This window comes from Phytophthora sojae, assembly GCF_000149755.1.
Source record: "Phytophthora sojae unplaced genomic scaffold PHYSOscaffold_7, whole genome shotgun sequence".
NCBI lineage: Eukaryota > Oomycota > Peronosporomycetes > Peronosporales > Peronosporaceae > Phytophthora > Phytophthora sojae.
In genome coordinates, this window is record NW_009258121.1 from 2,396,568 (window position 1) to 2,416,061 (window position 19,494).

The 19,494-nt window shown below is 58.8% G+C and overlaps 7 protein-coding genes across 7 annotated transcripts; 4 read left to right on the plus strand and 3 right to left on the minus strand.

Annotated features, from left to right (window-relative positions):
* Nucleotides 1-351: 351 nt before the first annotated feature.
* Nucleotides 352-3,338, plus strand: PHYSODRAFT_355187 (hypothetical protein). The gene is made up of 2 exons (XM_009534242.1): nt 352-395; nt 522-3,338. The coding sequence occupies exons 1-2, from the start codon at nt 391-393 to the stop codon at nt 1,576-1,578; spliced, it is 1,062 nt and encodes a 353-aa protein (XP_009532537.1). The 5' UTR covers nt 352-390; the 3' UTR covers nt 1,579-3,338.
* Nucleotides 3,339-5,088: 1,750 nt separating this feature from the next.
* On the minus strand, nt 5,089-7,884 carry PHYSODRAFT_317416 (hypothetical protein; the record flags this gene model as incomplete). Its single annotated transcript, XM_009534243.1, has 5 exons — nt 5,089-5,109; nt 5,213-6,259; nt 6,323-7,542; nt 7,614-7,716; nt 7,810-7,884. The coding sequence occupies 5 exons, from the start codon at nt 7,882-7,884 to the stop codon at nt 5,089-5,091; spliced, it is 2,466 nt and encodes an 821-aa protein (XP_009532538.1).
* A 367-nt stretch (nt 7,885-8,251) lies between these two features.
* PHYSODRAFT_286942 (hypothetical protein) lies at nt 8,252-8,566 on the plus strand (the record flags this gene model as incomplete). The annotated part of the gene is made up of 1 exon (XM_009534244.1): nt 8,252-8,566. The coding sequence occupies one exon, from the start codon at nt 8,252-8,254 to the stop codon at nt 8,564-8,566; it is 315 nt and encodes a 104-aa protein (XP_009532539.1).
* Nucleotides 8,567-9,000: 434 nt separating this feature from the next.
* Nucleotides 9,001-9,661, minus strand: PHYSODRAFT_303941 (hypothetical protein; the record flags this gene model as incomplete). Its single annotated transcript, XM_009534245.1, has 2 exons — nt 9,001-9,465; nt 9,524-9,661. The coding sequence occupies 2 exons, from the start codon at nt 9,659-9,661 to the stop codon at nt 9,001-9,003; spliced, it is 603 nt and encodes a 200-aa protein (XP_009532540.1).
* A 1,610-nt stretch (nt 9,662-11,271) lies between these two features.
* On the plus strand, nt 11,272-11,781 carry PHYSODRAFT_246849 (hypothetical protein; the record flags this gene model as incomplete). Its single annotated transcript, XM_009534246.1, has 1 exon — nt 11,272-11,781. One exon carries the CDS (start codon nt 11,272-11,274, stop codon nt 11,779-11,781), a length of 510 nt encoding a protein of 169 aa, XP_009532541.1.
* A 1,063-nt stretch (nt 11,782-12,844) lies between these two features.
* On the plus strand, nt 12,845-16,181 carry PHYSODRAFT_347348 (hypothetical protein). Its single transcript, XM_009534247.1, has 4 exons — nt 12,845-13,380; nt 13,458-13,920; nt 13,992-15,303; nt 15,342-16,181. The coding sequence occupies exons 1-4, from the start codon at nt 12,870-12,872 to the stop codon at nt 15,381-15,383; spliced, it is 2,328 nt and encodes a 775-aa protein (XP_009532542.1). The 5' UTR covers nt 12,845-12,869; the 3' UTR covers nt 15,384-16,181.
* A 2,004-nt stretch (nt 16,182-18,185) lies between these two features.
* Nucleotides 18,186-18,695, minus strand: PHYSODRAFT_336658 (hypothetical protein; the record flags this gene model as incomplete). Its single annotated transcript, XM_009534248.1, has 1 exon — nt 18,186-18,695. The coding sequence occupies one exon, from the start codon at nt 18,693-18,695 to the stop codon at nt 18,186-18,188; it is 510 nt and encodes a 169-aa protein (XP_009532543.1).
* Nucleotides 18,696-19,494: the final 799 nt, after the last annotated feature.

Sequence of the window (19,494 nt, forward strand, 5' to 3'; positions counted from 1 at the left end):
CTCCATCCACAGTATTACAAGCAGCAACAGCTTTCGAAAGACCATGGCCCATGTCCAAGACCTGTGGCTTGCAAGTGCTCCTTAGACTTCTACTCGGCAGCTCCAGTATTGGAGACTCCAATTTGGAGTCTCGCCCCGAAAGAGCTCTGGGAAGCCACTCTGCTTGGTCGCATGGCCACGCGCTTGCGCTCCGCACCATTCGGTGCGATGGTGAAAGTTCAGCCGACGGAGCAGAGACCTTGCAACGGCCCAACAACTTCAAGGCCACAGCCGGGCGACGCTGCCTTGCCACGTCGGCAAAGATCCTCTGTCCTGCTCGGCCCGCGAACGCTTTGGCCATTCCGGAATCTTCCGTCTCCAGGACAAGCACCTCCGCCCCCTCCTTCTACCATGGCGTACGTGGCCTCCCCCTTGCAACCACCGACCCCTCGTCGTTGCCCACGTCGAGATGGACGCGACCGAGCTTTTTCGTCCGAGTAACCATGGCTGGAAGTCTCACAATCACCTGTTATGTATTGCAGTGACTACAACCTCATCATCTCGGGCGACTGCGGCGGCACCAACACGCGTCTGTCGCTGTGGAAGATCCCGGCCGGCGCCACCCAGCTCAAGGGCAACATCGCCCCTGGCGACGCCCTCTTCGCCAAGAAGTACCTGAACGAGGAGCACGCGAGCTTCAACGAGGTGTGCCACCTCTTCATGAACGAGGCCAAGCTCACGGACCACGTGCCCGAGGCCTGCGTGCTAGCCTGCGCCGGCCCCATCATGAACAACACCGTTGACTTCACCAACGTCGAGTTCGGCTGGAAGATCGACGGCGCCAGCCTCGAGAAGGAGCTGGGCATCAAGAAGGTCAAGCTCATTAACGACTTCGCCGCTATGGGCTACGGCCTGCTCACCCTCCGCCCGCACGAGTACATTGTGCTCAACGACGCCCCCAAGGACGAGACCGCCCCCATGGCCACCATCGGCGCTGGCACCGGTCTGGGTGAGTGCTTCCTGACCCCCGGCAACGACGGCCAGTATTCGTGCTTTGCCTGTGAGGGTGGCCACACCGACTTTGCCCCCGCCGACGAGATCGAGATTGAGCTGTACAACGACATCAAGGCCAAGCTTGGCTGCAGCAAGCGTTTCTCGGTTGAGCGCATCATTTCGGGCCCCGGCCTGGCCACCATCTACGAGTTCCTGGCCAAGAAGTTCCCCGAGAAAGTGGACCCCAAGGTGCACGAGGAGTTCCTCAAGGCCAACACGCAGCAGGGCAAGGTGATCGGCGAGAACGCCAAGACGAACGAGCTGTGCAACCAGACGCTGGAGATCTTCGTGGGCGCGTACGGCCGCGAGGCTGGCAACGCGATGCTGAAGTACCTGCCGCGCGGTGGTTTCTACATCACGGGCGGCCTGGCGCCGAAGAACCTGGACTACTTCACGAAGAAGGACATTTTCCTGAACTCGATGTTCGACAAGGGCCGTGTGAGTCCCGCCATCCGTGCTTGCCCCGTGTACCTCGTCCTCACGGAGGAGCTCGGCGAGCGTGGTGCCCACTACTACGCCTACCAGCTGCTGCACACGGGTGCTTAAGCTCTTGTCGCATCGCGAGCAAGTGCTGCTGAGGTGTAGACGTGGCTGAGGTCGTGGACAGGAAGAGAACTCTTCCTGCTTCCACGTGTGGTAGCGAGTAGCGTTCAGTTGTGCCATCGAGCAACTTCATTTGTAAGAAACCATTCTTTCGTATTATCCCGCTGTGTCGCTTGCATTTATTTGCTGGGGGATGAAGGTATTGGTGGTGACTCGAAGGTTTGCTGTCGTTCGATCCACGACGACGATCAGCGCGGTGGCGACGAGCGAAGAGATGATTGCTGGCGAGTGCTTGGAGATACAGAACAGTACACAAGCGATGGTCGAGCTTCAGCCTCCAAGATCGCTCACATGCTTATGCACGGAGTGGCGATCCACAGCGTTGGGCGATCGCCCCTGTTTGATACATACTGTCTCCGCCATGGATATCACTACAGTGCACACACTTCATGAACCAGAAGTCCTAATGCAACAACTGCGAACTGGTTTCCCAAATCAAGTTGTCAAGCAGCCAAAGCAGCCCAAAGTGGTGTCTGATAATGGAAGCCATTCCTGCGACGTGTACCAGCACCGTAACACTGTTATGTTGCGCGACAGTTGCTGCAAGCGCGACTTGGCATCCATCACTTCAAGACGCGCCTTTCATTCCCGAATCTCCCCTCTCGGTCCCAAGTATCTAAACGCTCAACACTCCAAGCAACTCCATCATGTCGTACGTGGCCACCCCTCTCTAACCCTCTCTAACCGTCTCTAACCGGCAAATTCTTTCACTTAACCTAGAGGCGACCTCATCATCTCCGGAGACTGCGGCGGCACCAACACGCGCTTGTCGCTGTGGCTCATCCCCAAGGGCTCCGTGGCCTTCAAAGGCTCCGTGGCCCCCGGTGAGATCACGTTCGCGAAGAAGTACCACAACGAGAAGTACGGTAGCTTCTCGGAGGTCTGCCACCTCTTCATGAAGGAGGCCAAGCTCGTGGACAGACTGCCCGTGGCCTGCGTGCTGGCGTGCGCCGGGCCCATCCTGAACAACACAGTCGAGTACGGCCCGGTTAACACTAGCCTAAACTTTAGCACTAGCCTAACCTTTGTGTCTCTCTAACTGTTTCTAAATTAGGTTCACCAATATCAAGCAAGGCTGGAAGATCGACGGCCCGGGACTGGAGAAGGAGTTGGGCATCACCACTGTGAAGCTCATCAATGACTTTGCCGCCATGGGCTATGGCCTCCTCACTCTGAAGCCCCATGAGTACATTGTACTCAATGAGGCGGAAAAGGAGGAAGGCGCCCCCATCGCCACTATCGGCGCTGGAACGGGCCTGGGCGAGTGCTACCTCACGGCCGACAAGGACGGCCAGTATTCGTGCTTCGCCTGTGAAGGTGGCCACACGGACTTCGCTCCGGCCGACGAGATCGAGATCGAGCTGTACAACTCCATCAAGGAGGAGCTGGGCTGCCACCGCCGCTTCTCGGTGGAACGTATTGTGAGCGGGCCGGGGCTGGCCACGATCTACCGGTTCCTGGCCAAGAAGTTCCCCGACAAAGTGAACAAGAAGGTGCACGACGCCTTCCTGGGCGCCAAGTCCTTGCAGGGAAAGATCGTCGGCGATAATGCCAAGACGGACGAGCTTTGCAACCAGGCCATGGAGATCTTCATCGAGTACGTCATGGCCCAACTGGCCAGCGCGTTTTTAGTGCATTGTACTAACTTTTTGTTTTACTATCTTTCTTTTTGTTGATAGTGCTTACGGACGTGAGGCTGGATGTGCCATGCTGAAGTATCTACCTCGTGGTGGCTTCTACGTCACTGGCGGACTCGCGCCGAAGAACCTGGACTACTTCACCCAGAAGGATATTTTCCTCAAGGCGTGCTTCAACAAGGGCCGCGTGAGTCCGGCGCTCAAGGCCATCCCCATCTACCTGGTGCTGACGGAGGATTTGGGCGAACGCGGCGCGCACTACTACGCGTACCAGCTTCTGGAGTCGTACAACCACAGCTTGCTGGGCGACACCATCGCGCGCGAACGCGTGCAGGAGAAATTCGCCACGAGCGACCACTTGGTGCTCTACTCGACCATTGCTGCTGCGGGCGTGGCTGCTGGTATCGTCCTGGGAAACTTGCTGCGAAAGTAAAAGCGCACGTGTCAGCAAAGCGACCGGTTGATCGATGGTTATCATCATCCTCGTGTTTGAGCAAGGTCACACAACTGGTACCTGAACCGACCGATCGCTGTGTACAAGCTGCAGAAAATGAAAAATTACGCGACTAATTCAGTTCTGAAGTTGAAATGTTCGCGTGTTGCAGACTTTTTGTCTAGTTGTCGCGCTGGTTGTTTGGAGGTTCTGGCTCAAGAAAGAGTCCGTGCTCCTTTAGGAGATCGAAGACCTCAGGTCCTTCCAGCATTCGTCGGTTCTCGACAGCCTCCCTCATCGCTCGCTTGAACGCCCGTACCTGGCTTTTGAGCCCAGCCAGCTCTTCATCCAGCGAGGCGTGGAGCTTCTTGCGCTGTTCGAGCTCCCGATGCGTCGCGTAAACGTTTTCCGTCACGCCGTACAGCTTGCGCCGAACTGCGTACTGGTTGCCAATGATCTCGTCGGCGTTGGCCCAAACTGCGGTGCACTCACGCTTCAACTTGCGCACAGCCCGTTCTTCCATTGTCCTGTGGGATTCCCAGTTGTCCTTCAATTTGGTGAGGATCTCCTTCTCTCGCGGTAGTTTCGCTCTACGGTAGAGCTCGTCCATGGGGTTCCGTCGGGCCTCCAGCCTCCCCAGCAGCGATTTATCGTACTGCTCTTTGGCTTTCAGCGCTGCAACAGCTCTGCTGATCTCGTAGATTTTCCGAGCTTGGCGTGTCCGATAAATCCGCTGCAGCACGGAAGCAGCACTCGATTTGGCCTGGAAAATCTGGGAGAATCGCTTTCGGCCAAGACGGCCACGATAAATCCGCTGGATAATCTGGGCGGATTGAAGACAGCGCTGCCGATGCCGCTCAGCCTTGAAGTACACTCGGCCACGATGACCTCGAAAGACTCGCTGGATATCCACAGCGGCGTGGGTCTTGGCTTCTCGCTTGCGACTCAGTCGCAGCTTGTTGATCCACTGCTTCATGTACTGTTGAATCCGTTGTGCAGCGAGAAATCTCCGCCATCGGCGGATTTTCAGCGCCTTCCGACGCGCAAACACGGCTCGAATCCATTGCTGGATGCAGAGCACAGCGCCTTTGTGGATAAACTGCTGTCGAAGCAGAGCTTGCGTCGCGTTCTGGCCTTTGCGAGCGTATTTGGCACTGCGGATTTTCCGGAAGAGCAGAGCTCGCTTTCGACCCAACATACCACGATAGCACCTCTGGATATCTCGTGCAGCTTCGTTATGGTGCTTGGACACAGCTTGGCGAACGATTACACGCATTTGCGTCACTATCCGAGCGTATCGGACCATCCTCTGCATTTGAATTATTAATCCACGCTGATACAGATAGATTTTTCGTGCACAATAGCGTCGCCACTGCGACTGGATCACGATAGCAGTATTGGTGGCTAGCGTGCGGTAGAATGCAACGCGTTTGCGGGCCATGTGACCTCGATACACGCTCTGGAATGTGAGCGCCGCCGCGTTCATCTCAATCCGCATAGCAGACACGTGAAGTATCGCCAACTTCCGACGCCACACGCTTTGGATTTTTATGGCTGCATCGCGATAGTAGGCCATGTACTTGGTGAAGTTCTGTCGGCGCTTGTACTTCCGCCACTGGCCCTGGATGCTGCGGATTTTCTCCACCAGCCACTTTGAGCGCGCTTGAAACTCGCGATAGTTGAGGCATCGGCGATACCAGCGCCAGATTTTACCAGCGCACTCCAGCTTCCGTTCGTAGATGAGTCGTTGATATCGTTGCCGGCCACGGTAACCGCGATACACGCGCTGAATCTCGCGAGCGTAGTAGTTGCGGATTTTCATCCGGATTATGTGGTGTGGATGGTAGCAGCGTTGAATCCGTCGGGCAGCTAGATTCGCAGTAAAGCGCCAAGTGCGGACTTCTCGACGAGCTCTATTACCTCGAGCATGAGCTTGAACGTACACGATCTTGTCCATACTCTCCTTGAGCGACAACAAGTGCAAGAAGCGACGCCAGGCCAGAAAATCCCTCACACACTTTTGGATTTTCCTCGCCGCTCGAGTTTCACGTAAAAGTCGGCGGTTTGCCAGAAACGCTATCGTGAATTTCTTGTTTTTCCACTTGCGGAACTTGGTCTGCAACATCACAGCAGCTCTGTATCGCTCCTGCATAACGCGGAGCAGCTCAATGTGAACCTTTGGCAGAGGCTCCAGCACCATGGTCGAGTTGGCCCCACCGGTTGCGATCGTCTTGATCAACGACGCAGTCGTGAATGGTTTGGTGAAAGGCAAGAGAGTGTCGTTGCAGCGCTTCACTACCTTCTGGGACAGTCGGTCGCAGCCTTTGAGCCGCAGCTCCTGGATCTGTTGGCAATTTGCGCACAGTGCGAGCAGACCTTCGTCCGTCACGCGCGTATTTCCACTTAAGTCGAGAATTTCCAACGGGATCTTGGTGAACGCGAGTGCAGTTAGCGATCGATCCGTAATTCCGCGCGTGTTGGCCAGTAAAAGGACTTTTAACTGGAAACTACGTGAAGCAAGCGCTTCCGTCGCAAAATCCGTAATTTGCGCACACTACACACAATAAGTTAGTATGAATGAACACAAAAGGTTTTAGTTTGGCTACTTGAAGCCCACCTTGGATAAGTTAATCCACTCCAGTTGGCGGCACGCGGCTGCCAGCACGCTCACGCCGATATCACAGACGTTCGTTCCGCTTAAATCGATTCGTCTCAACGGATGTGGCGGGTGAATACCACTTGCTGTAGTCGACACCAAGTTCATGAAGCATCCTGGAGTTTCCAGGTCATGCCGCTCCGATACATCAAGGACTCGCAGTTTCCGGCACATTTTGCCTAGTAACTTGAACGTTTGCGCTGTGATGTTCCGACCCGAAAGTGATATACTCGTAAGCACCGCGCAGCCCTTGGCGATCTCCATCACGCCGCTATCAGACGCTTTACGCAACCCTTTCAGGTTGAGTTTCGAGATATTCCCACCGTGCTTTCCTATTAGCACCAAGGAATCGTCCCCAATATTCGGGCAGTTCTTCAGATTGAGGGACAGCAACTGGGTACGCGGACTATCGTCGTCATTTTCATCCAGATTAGAGATCTGATACTTCTCTTCTTGGAGCGAAAAGAGGTTTTTGATGCCACTATCCGTGATAAGGGGGCAGTCTTGCATGTTGAGCTTGACGAATACAGGCGACGAGATCAGCGGCGCCATCAGCAACAAGGCAAAGTCCGACAGCGCCTTGCACCGCGCGACGTTGAGCCGCTGCAAGGTGGATCCGCAGCCTTTGACGATCCAGCTGACCGCCGTCTCGTCGATTCCCAGCCCGCTAAGACTCAACAACGTCAGAGAGCGAAGCCCTGGACTCGTTTCAAAGGCGAAGAAGGCCATGTTGTCCACACTGAGGCAATCGTCCACTGCTAGATGTTGCATCGCCATGCCCTTAACGGACGAACTGGCCAGGTACGAGATTCCAGACGACGTGAGGTTCTTGCACTGACGCACGTCCAGCCACCGAAGCGTGCAGGCTGCAGATGATCGCTGAGTATTGGCAATGCATTGCAAGAACGCGTCCGTGACACCCGGGCACCCTCGAACTGAGAGCGTATGCAAGCGCTTGCAGTCTTTCCAGACTTTACTAAGCACGGCGCTGGAAAAGTGGTGGCATTCGTCGAGGCGGAACTCCTGCAATAAGCTCAAGTGGCGGCGGATGGTATTCAGCCCTTCGTCCGTGATAGCGTGGCATCTCGAGATGTCCAAACTCGTGAGGTATTTGAGTTTGTGCAGGTGGGCAATGCCGTGGTCAGTGATGGAAGTTCCTTCGAGCACAAGTGTGCGAGAACCTGCAATAAAGCAGCCGCCAAGTTAGTGGACATTTTCTAGTTGTGACTCAACTTCGAAGAGAGAGGCTTACCGCTTGCGGCAGGATGTGACGCGATGGCAATCAACCAGTTGTTGGATACGCCCAAGAAGTTGCGCAAGTCGATCTCTCTTTTCAGCACCTTGCCTCGGACATCCTGTCAGTATATGTAAACAGCGTGGGTCTGTGTTTGTCTCTCTTTCGATGAAAGTACACTTTTGCCAAAACACACATTGTTTGTTTTACTCACCTGGCAAAACAGCTCCGTTGGAGGCGCGGCCAAGCTCTTCATGTCGCCTTGACAGTGACGCGTAGCCCCCTTCATCTATCGTCGAACCACGCAGCACCATGAGAGTCTAGACCAGCCATCAGACTACTAAAGATCGTGCCGTCTCTTCACGGCCAGCGCTGACCAAGGCAGCGACGAGCTCGACGTACGTGCTCCATGACGTTCTCAGGCAGGTTAGCAGCTACTCGACGCTCGCGTTGATGCTGCAGAAGCTTCACCCTCGCCTGCAAGACCCCATCCTCGTACTCGCCGGCATACATCGAGGATGGATGGCTTAGGGACCCCCCCTTCTGGTATAATAAATGCAACTTCAACTTGTGTCCCTTCGTGCGCAATCCTGTTGAAGTGGCCCACCTCAACGTGCTGACGTGTGTTTGTTCGTTTGATTCAGTTCATCGAGGCCATGTCGGTGGGCGCCAACTTCGCCAAGGCCAAGAGCAGCATCGCCCACCAGCGGTCCATCGCCGTGCTGACGCTCTACAGCTGCATGACGCCGCTCGGCATCTTCCTGGGCATGGTGCTGTCCGATTCCTTGCGCGGCAGCAGCGCGCTGGCCATGGAGGCCGTGGCGCTGAGCATCGCGTCGGGCAGCTTCATCTACCTGGCGTTCCACGAGCTGTCGGAGGAGAACGCGAGCCAGGAGAGCCACACCATCGAGAAGCTCGCGCTCTTCTCCGCGGGCATGGCCAGCATGGCCGTGCTGGCCGCGTGGGCATAGGTAATAATGTGCCGTAACAGCAGGACGCCTGGGGCAAGCTGAGCAAGAGAAAACAGGACATTCGGACGATCGCATTGCCACTTGCTATGGAGAGACCATCACGACTCGCGGCCTTGGGCTTGCCATTAGTAACGACGCGGCCGCCATAACTACATGTACACAGCGCTTTGCCATAAATACGAACAAGTCGAGGTGTCGTCCCGAGAGTTTGGACAGGCAAAGAATCGCCAAAAGGGAAGAAAAGCATGTACACTTCAGCGTATTTGCAAGCCAAGAACGTAGGGGCTGCAACTTGCAGCCATCCATCCATGCGTTGCCCCACCATCGGAGCTGGCGGTGCCCGCTGCCCAGTGACATGACGAGCCCGCGGCGGACAGCACCAAGCGCTCGCTTCTGGCGGAAAGGAGGCGAGCAGCAGGCTGCGAATTCTCAAGTTACATTTTTACATTGGGCTCGGGTGGATTTTCACCTTTGTGAGGCGGTGGCGACAGCAGGAGCTTGGCCAGATGTGGTCTCGGTGCAGGCAGGGAAGGTGGCGTCAGTGTGTCCACCATTTGCGGGCGGCACCGGGATTCTTCATGACTCGACAAATTTGACAAATTTGACATTCGGCACCGGTGCCGCTCCGAGATTCTGGTCGAATTGTCAGCCCTCTCCGGGAAATCGAGCTGGCCTTGATCGACCGCCGCGTGGCAGGCCTCGCGCCACTGCACGCACTGCAACGGACGATCGCGAAAGGCAGCAGAGCCGTTGCCGTCTTTGAAGTTGCTCGGCGGAGGACATAGACAGCTTCGAGATGGACGCCGAGATGCCATCTCTTGTCCCCATTGCTTCAGGACGATCGACGACGACGAGCGCACGAGCCACGTCAAGTGAGCGGGCAGATAAGGGGCGGCGACCTGCACATTTCGTAGAGATCCGCTCGCCTCGCGGCCACCTCGGCACTCACTCACTCACCCACTCATCGGCAACAGCGAAACGAGTCGTTGCAGACCCTTTTCGACGCCGAGAAGGCGGGGCGAGGCTTGCATTTGGCGCAGCCTCAACCACCTCGTGGCGTTGCGGGCCGCGCCTATCGATTGGTTCGTGTAGCATTTTGACGCTGCAGTTGACGTTGAGGGGCGTGCCGCGAGCGCTGCTGCTTCGGCGGAGCTCTCTGCTAGTGGCAACAGGCGCATCAAGCTTTCAAGCTTTCGAGGGGCAGTAACTTGACTCGACCGGACTAACAGCGCATTGCCTAACATCGGTCGTGCTGGTGTCACGCTTCCTCCGAATGGCGATGATACTCTCAGTTCTTTTTCAATGGGGTATACACGTACGTTTTCTAGAGTTTATGACTATCCAAGAAATCACCACTAACCCCTTAGAAACACGCTCTTTCAACATGTCCGACTTGTACGGGGTATGTGATCGTGCAAGTCCCCAGTTCTGCCTACACGAAACATGACTTTTGCCGCTCGCGCCGCGATGATGCAGCGGCGAGTTTACCCTTTTGCCTGTCAGCGACACACGCCGTGCATAGACCGCCTGGGCCTGGCGCCAGCTTCGCGGTGCACCGTATCAGCATGGCGTGCCGGTTCCGATTTGCTTGCCAGCCCGAGCCGAGCAGCCCTGCCCGGTGCCTTCCGCTCTATGCCTGCAGCCTGCAGGTGTCGAACACCAGCCCGCCGCCGAGCTCCATGGTCCGCCTTCGTGGCAAACAGGCGAGAGAGCTCTTGCCGGAGTCGGCGCCTGTTTGAGCGGCCATGTGTCGGCGCCGTCGCAGAACCTGCTCGCTCAGCTTGGCCGAGTGGTCAAGTCCAGTGTTGAGCTTACCTTACTCGACGCTTTTGTGGAACCTCGGGGGTATCTCCTCTATCTATTCCCGACTTCCAGCATCATAATCGAGGCCGCTTTCCGCGGTCCTCGTGCGTGCGTTCTGTCCGCGGCGGTGTCGGTGGCCGTCCCCGTTACCTAGCGCCGACCCCGCCAATAGCCAAGCTGACGAGAAGATAAGCTAGGGCTCGGAGCCTGCAGCTCCCGGGCCTGCACCGCGCCGCATCGGGCCGTATGACTCGGTGCGAGGCCGCCAGCCGCTCCAGCGCACGAAAGCGAGCACGCTGCGGGGCGACGCCACGACTGCATCCGTTTCTCGCATCGTCGGCGGTGACAAGAGCCGAGCGAGCGCCGAGGCACTCACTGGCCCGAGCACCAAAACGAACGAGCGCGCAGCTCCGACGCGCGTGCTCGCCTACCCGCGGCAAAACCCTGCACTTTTCAGAGGCAACTGCGCGCCCAAAATCCCGGCAAAGGGCCGCACATTAGCCAACATTTGCGAAACGCTGCGAGCTTCCGTCATTTTCCGCTCACAAAAAGCAAGTCAAGTCGGAAACAGCCGCCGGCAAAATCCACCTTCCGCGTTTAACTGTCGAACGTGGCGAGGACCGGGCGCTTCCAGCCGGCGGAGAGACGCGCGCCCTCTTTCCTCGATCGATCGTCGGTCACGGCCCCATCAGGAGCAGCCGTCGTCTGTTGTTGCCGGCCGGCGCACGGAGTGAGCGAGGCGACTTGGCTGCCATTGCACATTTTGAGCAGCCAGCCGAAGTCACCGCAAGCAGAAGCAGCAATAGCATCACGCACAGCTAGCTAGCTAGCCGCACTGCAACTACAACACTACTACAGACGCTAGAGTCTTCCACTTCACACACACACTCCGCCGCACCATCATGCCGTACGAAAGCTTCACGCCGCAGCAGCAGGTCGAGATCACCGAGGTCGTGCAGGACCCGGCCACGGGCGCGTGGATGTACGTGCTGCACGTGCAGCGCGGCAACACGAGCACGTACTCATCGCCGCGCGGGCCCGTGGAGGAGGGCTTCAGCCACGAGTACGTCATCAGCCGGCGCTTCAGCGAGTTCAAGCAGCTCCACACGGCGCTGGTGTCCGTCATGGGCGACGAGCTCACGCCGCTGCCGGCCGACGGTCTCATCACGCTGCTGATGGCCGACAACCAGGCGCTGCTGGACGAGCGGCGCCAGGTGCTGGCGCAGATCGTCATGGACATCCTGAACCACCCCGTGGCGCGCGACCTGCCGGACGTGCTCGAGTTCCTGGGCCACGAGTCCATCAGCGCCAAGGTCATGGCGCCGCTCTCGGGCCAGTGCACGGGCTCGATCCGCAAGACGTCGAGCCCCGCGTGGACGGCGCTCAACTGCGCGTCCGTCATGTCGTCGTAGACACCGGCGTCCTCGTGATGGTCGCGTGTCGTTTGGCGGTCGGAACTCGAGTGAGCGGTCCACAGTCCTCATCGGAGGAACAAGTATTTAAACCCACGAATGTAGAATAGCTGTAGAGCAGAACCACAATGAATGAAGTCGATCAATTTGTTTCATCCGAGCGCCTCTGGAAGCTAGTCTCGTATTTCAGTGACGAGTACATGCATATGTAGTATTTATCTGTTGCATCGTTGCCACGGGACTTGCTTCGAGACTTCGAGTCTAGGACCGAATATACAACCCATACGAATCGAACATGCAACCCGCGAGGATAGACGCGTTGCGAGGTGATCTCTTTCCGGGCAGGACAAGCTTGGAACCCACGTTGAAGGCAACGCACTCATGCTGCAACTTCGATTCGATGCTGGACAATGCGCGTTGTTATTAGTACCGTCGTCATAAGGACGAGGTTGTCTGTCCTTTGACAGTGCTGGAAATGGCTTGTGATAGCGGCGCCATCGCAGTCTACATTCGATGAAGCCATGAATTTCTGATGCCCGAATAGGTAGAACAGCAGACGGTATAGCTAACACGGTCTCGAACGGTGCTAGCTCAAGAGTATTATAACGATGCAGATTAATTCGAACCGCCACGTTCAGTTCCGGTTGGAAAGCTCAAGCCAGTGGGCATTGTGAGCGTCGTCGACGACGCATCGAAGAACGCAATGTACTGCTTTGAAGTGAAGCAGCAATTCGCAATGACAGCAGACAGCTTCAACGTCGAAGGCCAGCAATCTCTTTGCGAGCGCTCCTCCTTACAAATTCCAAGTGCCGACCCCTTGTTCCGTCTCTGCATTATCCATAATTAGCAATCCAACCCACCTTTATTTATCATCCAATCGTCTCACCGCCCCAGTCTTTTTTAAAATAGAAGAGATGCGCTAATCGACACCTCGTGCGTGACCGATTAGAGATGGCCGGGCCTGTTCCTGCGACGTGTGAGCTCTGGGTCAACACGCCCTTATGCCAACGGGGCCAGCCATTCCGCATCGAGCTCCTCGCCTCCAGCAGCTCACTTCTTCTTCCTCCTCTCCGTTCTATTAGTGCGCCATGACTGCCGCGACGTCCGGCCCCTTGTTGCGCCCGCTGCTGGCCGCCTGCTTCTCCGCCAGCGTGCACGGCGGCCGCGTGATCCGCGAGGTGGTGCAGCAGCACGTGGCGCTCGACATGGTCAACAAGCAGGAGGGCGCCTACGATCCGCAGACGGTGGCTGACCGCCGCTCGCAGCAGCGGATCATCCACGCGCTGCGCGAGGCCTTCCCGCTGCTGACCATCGTGGGCGAGGAGGGCGAGCTCGCCCCGCCCGCCCCCGAGGACGTGGTCAAGTGCGACCTGCACGCGCTGGACGACGTGGACTTCGAAGGCGGCGAAGACGCGCAGAACCGCGCGCTGGGCTGGAACGACCTCGTGCTGTGGGTCGACCCGCTGGACGGCACCAAGCGCTTCGCCGCCAAGCTCTACGACGAAGTGTCGGTGCTCATCGGCATCACGTACAAGCAGCGTCCCATCGCGGGCGTCGTCCACCTGCCCTTCCACGGCGAGCACGGCGTCACCTACTGGGGTACGCGCGCGCATCTTGTCTCACCAGTGTGGTATTGTATGAGTGGACTAAACGTTATGACTCTGCTTGTGTTGCAGGTGGCCCGGATGTTGGCGTGTTCCGCAGCGAGCACGAGGAGAGCGAAGCCCAGACGACGCACGCCAAGTTCCCCAAGCAGACGCCGACGTTCCCGCAGCGCTCGCTGGTCTGCACCGTGTCGTCGACCAACTGCGACCTCGTGAACAGTGCCATGCGGCTGCTGGTCCCCTCCTCGATCCTGACGGGCGGCGCTACTGGTACCATGGTGCTCGGAGTGATCACCGGCCACAGCGACGCCTTCTTCCGCTTCAAGGCGGCAACCCGCAAGTGGGATATTTGCGCGGTGGAGCCTCTAATCGAGGCCCTCGGCGGCAAGCTGACTGACACACAGGGCAACGAGTACGTGTACGACCACGTCGCCAACGCGCCCGACTTCGACAACGAGCGCGGACTGCTGGCGTGCGTTGAGCCCGAGGCACATCAAACGTTGCTGAACGTCATGGCCAAGGTCAATCTCACCAGGTAGATGGCTAGCTATACACAAAATACATTCATGTGTACTGATCTGCGGCGGCTTCTTGTGCTGCTTCCAGTGCGCTGGATGGCCGCGAGTTGACGCCGCAGTGGTTTCAAGAGTGTGTTTTCCCTGGGCGAAAAGTGACGGCAGTGCACGTCGTGCCCAGATCCATCCACCGAGGCAAGCACTCGGCTGTCGCGAAACTCGATGTCTATTTTGCAGACAATGGCAGCAAAACCACCGTGTTCCTGAAGAAGTCCGTGAAGAACGACCTCCCCGCGCGATCGGCTGCACACTGGAAACGGGATATCGCCTCGTATTGCAACGAGGCCACATTTTATTCGCATTTCGCGAGTGTTGTTCATGCGCGAGGAGTATCGCTGATCCGACCGCTCGCAGTGTTCCAGAGCAATGCTGCTGGCCAATGTACGGCCAACATGGTTGCAGCCACGGCCAGCGATGCAGAGCATGCAGCTACGTGCTCATGTCCGGAAAACTTCATGATGCTGCTCGAGTGCCTGGGATCAGCGTCTCCGGCATCGTCTGCGGCGGACGAGTCCTGCTCGCTGGCCAACTACGAGGCCGCTGACTGTCTTGAGCTCGCAGACACCCGCCAAGCATTGAGCTACCTTGCGGATCTCCACGCGTCGGCTTGGGGTCAAGAAGATCTGCTCGAAAATGCAGCTTCGGAGCTTTGGTCTGCTGCCTGCTGGTGGGCATTTCCGAAGCGAGGCGACAAGGAACTCGCCCAGGCGTCGGAGATTTGGTCGCAGATGCTTAGTCACTGGCTCAAGGTCTTTGAAGCTGAGTCATCGTTACCATCGACAGCAGGGCTCGAGTCTCTGGGCGAGCGCATGATCGAGGAAGCTGCGTACATCAGCAACTGTCTGTCCGTCGACGCCAACCCGGAGTTGAGAACGCTGGTGCATGGCGACTTCAAAAGCGCCAACCTGTTCTTCGAGGCGACATCGCGCAAGGTGGTGGCCTTCGACTGGCAGTGGAGTGGCGTGGGGATCGGAGCCATGGACGTGGCCAACCTGCTCAACACGTCGGTGAGTATCTCTCTGCTCGCCAGCGACGAGCACGAGCTTGAGCTGCTGCGGTTCTACTACGACTGCCTCAGCGAGAGACTGCAGGCGCTTGGGGCCACGTCTGACTTGCAGAAGAGCTACCCGTTCGAAGCCTTCGAGCGCCACTACATGCTGGCCTCGCTCGAGTACGCACGCTTGCTGATCTCCAACTTTTGGAAGCTCATGACGCCCGAGAGCTGCGCGGCCAAGGCCGGTAACGCCAACTGCGGCCTCGGGTACAGGTCGGCCCCGCATGTCGTGCGCATGGTGCGCAAGCTGCACCAGGGACTGGAACGCGTCAAGGCGGAGCGTGTGATGGTATAAATTACTACATTACTCTTGTTATCGGATCGGAGCTCGATGCGCTCGGATCGCTCGTGGGGCTGGTCGGATTCTAAACACTTTCTAGCCGGCCCCACTCTAGTCGCGCCTCTTACTTGTGTACATGCACGCTGCGCTCGACTTGCTACGGCGACGTTAAAACTTCTCATAAAAACTTGGTTCTTCTCTCGGGCGTGCGTGGTTGGGTTGGTACTTCACTGGAGTCTTCAGGTCATGCTGAAGTGCGAGAACGGCACGTGGTTCTCCTGCTCGGCGGCCTCGCGCTCCGCGTCCTGCTGGTAGTACGCTCGTCGCAGCGCGTTGGCCGAGCGCGACGTGGTGAGCATGTTGGGGCCCACGAAGTCCCGCGGCGTGACGGTGCCGTCCTCGCTGAAGCTAAAGCTGCTGCGCGAGCTGATGCTCGGCGACAGCGGAGCCTTGGCCACTTCGTCGTACGAGTTGAGGTTGGCCAGGAACTCAATGTACTCGGGGGCCTCGCTGGCCGCCGGGTGGGCCTCGATGGCCGTGAGCACGCGCTCCAGCGCGAGCCGCTTCTTCTGCAGGGCCGTCTGCGTCTCGCCCACGAAGAAGGTGAGCAGGCTGTCGTTGGGCAGCTTGGGCAGCGACGACTTGCCGCCCTTGGTCATGAGCGGGGCCACAGCCTCGTGCAGCCGCTTGAAGTCCTCGAAGCTGCGGCGCACCGCGTACGACTGCGTCGTGCAGGGCCGCGAGGCCAGCTTGGAGACGTCCGCGGCGTCGCGCTTCTTGAGGCGGGTGGCGCTGGCGTTGGGCGCCGCGTTCTCCTCGCCGAACGAGCGCGTGACGTGCAGCAGGTATCGCCAGGTGCCGGTCTTGCGGTCCTGCACGAGGCCGCGGATGGCCACGTGCTGCGAACTCTTGAAGCTCTCGTAGGGCATGGGGCGGCGACGAGCAGAGCGGACCGAGTCGGCGACGTCGAGCAAATGCGCGAATGACCCGCAGCCGAGCAGCTCCGCCGCGCCGCTGGGCTTGTCGCACGACGGCCGACGCGGCGACGCCGAATCCGGGAGCGTGCGTCGAAGTCCAACTCTGACGATGCAGGTTCTTTCGGGGGGCCCGTTTGCCGCGCCGTCGCCGATGCAAATCGTTGCGGGCCGCAGTTTCCTCGGCGACAGGCCCCGCGCACGCGCGTGCACTCGGCGTTATACATATCCGCGGCGAGATCCCCAGCGCCAGCGACAATGGCGAAGCCTGGCAGCGACATGGTCGTCGCCACCATGCGAGCTTCGGGCCGGGGATCACATCGGAGCGCGTAGGGGCAGAGCGCGCGTGTTGACAGCGGCCTTGAAGTTGACGAGGCCCCTGTTAAGCCTGGCGTTTGCCCTCCATCGAGGCTCGAGCGGGATCAGCCCGATCCGTGGCGGCGCTGGCGTGCGCGGCACCGGAGCTGCGGCCCCGACTCCGGGGCTGATTTTCAAATCAGGGGCCGATCTGGAACGCGCACGACACCGAGCGCTCACCTGCCGGCCAAAGATCCATGTTTCGCCCACGGACGCGTTCGATTTCGGCCCAGGTCGCCACACACGGTCGGACCCCGCCTGCATCGGCGGCCAGCACTGCCCGGAGCGAGCGAGCGCCAACGTGGCGCCCAGGCTCAGCGCGCCATGTTGGCCGCGCCGCTAACGGATCCCGAACCGCATTGCGGTGATCGCCCGCTTTAGCGGCGCAGGGGTGCTGCCGAGAAAGTTCTGCTTGGATCGCGCCGCTTCGAGCGATATAATATGGATCGCGGCTCGTCACGCCGAGGGCTTGCAGCGTTGCTTGCTTGCCAAGCAGTGCTTGGTTGGTTTGAAGACGACGCTGCCCGCTCAGCTGGCCGATCGGCGGCGGCGGATATGGAGCAACGGCGGAGAGAAACCGTGGCTGCCGGCCGCCTTGAACACGGCTTGCAGCCTGCGGCATCCGCTTCAACGTCGAGCAAAGAAGCCACGCGGTCAGTCGACGGCGGCGGCCATGATTCCCCACGCCAACGTCGCACTGCAAGCGTTTCAGAGGCCCGGCAGCGGATTGCTGAGCTGGGGCGGAGCAGTGTCGTGGGCGGCGACGATGACCAGCGCCGCGAGAGCAGCGCTGCAGGGGGGGGAGGCAGCGCCAAGCAGACTGCTTGAGTGGGGGCTGGAGACGCTACATGGCTGGGTCTGAATCAGCTACACATTCTGCGAAAGTGGAAAATTCCTCCGGGTGCGTGAATCTTCCGGCGGATCTGAAATGCCGCTTCGAGAGACAATGGGCTCGAATGTCACTGTGAAGCCTTGCGGCAGGGCGATGCTGCTTCTCAGCTCCCCTGCCTTCGTCTGCTGCGAGCAGCACTGCTCTGCGATGGCGTCGCCATGGCAAGGGCTCTCTCGCAGACTCCAAACCTCAAAGACAACAAACAAAGCGGACAGACAACCTCGTCCTTATGACGACGGTACTAATAACAACGCGCATTGTCCAGCATCGAATCGAAGTTGCAGCATGAGTGCGTTGCCTTCAACGTGGGTTCCAAGCTTGTCCTGCCCGGAAAGAGATCACCTCGCAACGCGTCTATCCTCGCGGGTTGCATGTTCGATTCGTATGGGTTGTATATTCGGTCCTAGACTCGAAGTCTCGAAGCAAGTCCCGTGGCAACGATGCAACAGATAAATACTACATATGCATGTACTCGTCACTGAAATACGAGACTAGCTTCCAGAGGCGCTCGGATGAAACAAATTGATCGACTTCATTCATTGTGGTTCTGCTCTACAGCTATTCTACATTCGTGGGTTTAAATACTTGTTCCTCCGATGAGGACTGTGGACCGCTCACTCGAGTTCCGACCGCCAAACGACACGCGACCATCACGAGGACGCCGGTGTCTACGACGACATGACGGACGCGCAGTTGAGCGCCGTCCACGCGGGGCTCGACGTCTTGCGGATCGAGCCCGTGCACTGGCCCGAGAGCGGCGCCATGACCTTGGCGCTGATGGACTCGTGGCCCAGGAACTCGAGCACGTCCGGCAGGTCGCGCGCCACGGGGTGGTTCAGGATGTCCATGACGATCTGCGCCAGCACCTGGCGCCGCTCGTCCAGCAGCGCCTGGTTGTCGGCCATCAGCAGCGTGATGAGACCGTCGGCCGGCAGCGGCGTGAGCTCGTCGCCCATGACGGACACCAGCGCCGTGTGGAGCTGCTTGAACTCGCTGAAGCGCCGGCTGATGACGTACTCGTGGCTGAAGCCCTCCTCCACGGGCCCGCGCGGCGATGAGTACGTGCTCGTGTTGCCGCGCTGCACGTGCAGCACGTACATCCACGCGCCCGTGGCCGGGTCCTGCACGACCTCGGTGATCTCGACCTGCTGCTGCGGCGTGAAGCTTTCGTACGGCATGATGGTGCGGCGGAGTGTGTGTGTGAAGTGGAAGACTCTAGCGTCTGTAGTAGTGTTGTAGTTGCAGTGCGGCTAGCTAGCTAGCTGTGCGTGATGCTATTGCTGCTTCTGCTTGCGGTGACTTCGGCTGGCTGCTCAAAATGTGCAATGGCAGCCAAGTCGCCTCGCTCACTCCGTGCGCCGGCCGGCAACAACAGACGACGGCTGCTCCTGATGGGGCCGTGACCGACGATCGATCGAGGAAAGAGGGCGCGCGTCTCTCCGCCGGCTGGAAGCGCCCGGTCCTCGCCACGTTCGACAGTTAAACGCGGAAGGTGGATTTTGCCGGCGGCTGTTTCCGACTTGACTTGCTTTTTGTGAGCGGAAAATGACGGAAGCTCGCAGCGTTTCGCAAATGTTGGCTAATGTGCGGCCCTTTGCCGGGATTTTGGGCGCGCAGTTGCCTCTGAAAAGTGCAGGGTTTTGCCGCGGGTAGGCGAGCACGCGCGTCGGAGCTGCGCGCTCGTTCGTGAGTGCCTCGGCGCTCGCTCGGCTCTTGTCGCCGCCGACGATGCGAGAAACGGATGCAGTCGTGGCGTCGCCCCGCAGCGTGCTCGCTTTCGTGCGCTGGGGCGGCTGGCGGCCTCGCACCGAGTCATACGGCCCGATGCGGCGCGGTGCAGGCCCGGGAGCTGCAGGCTCCGAGCCCTAGCTTATCTTCTCGTCAGCTTGGCTATTGGCGGGGTCGGCGCTAGGTAACGGGGACGGCCACCGACACCGCCGCGGACAGAACGCACGCACGAGGACCGCGGAAAGCGGC

Bases quoted from the DNA above. Each gene is read 5' to 3' on its own strand.
- PHYSODRAFT_347348 (XM_009534247.1), top strand. From the start codon at position 12,870: ATGACTGCCGCGACGTCCGGCCCCTTGTTGCGCCCGCTGCTGGCCGCC. The intron at 13,921-13,991 runs GTAGATGGCTAG...TGCTGCTTCCAG, and splicing joins GCCAAGGTCAATCTCACCAG to TGCGCTGGATGGCCGCGAGT. The intron at 15,304-15,341 runs GTATAAATTACT...ATCGGATCGGAG, and splicing joins TCAAGGCGGAGCGTGTGATG to CTCGATGCGCTCGGATCGCT.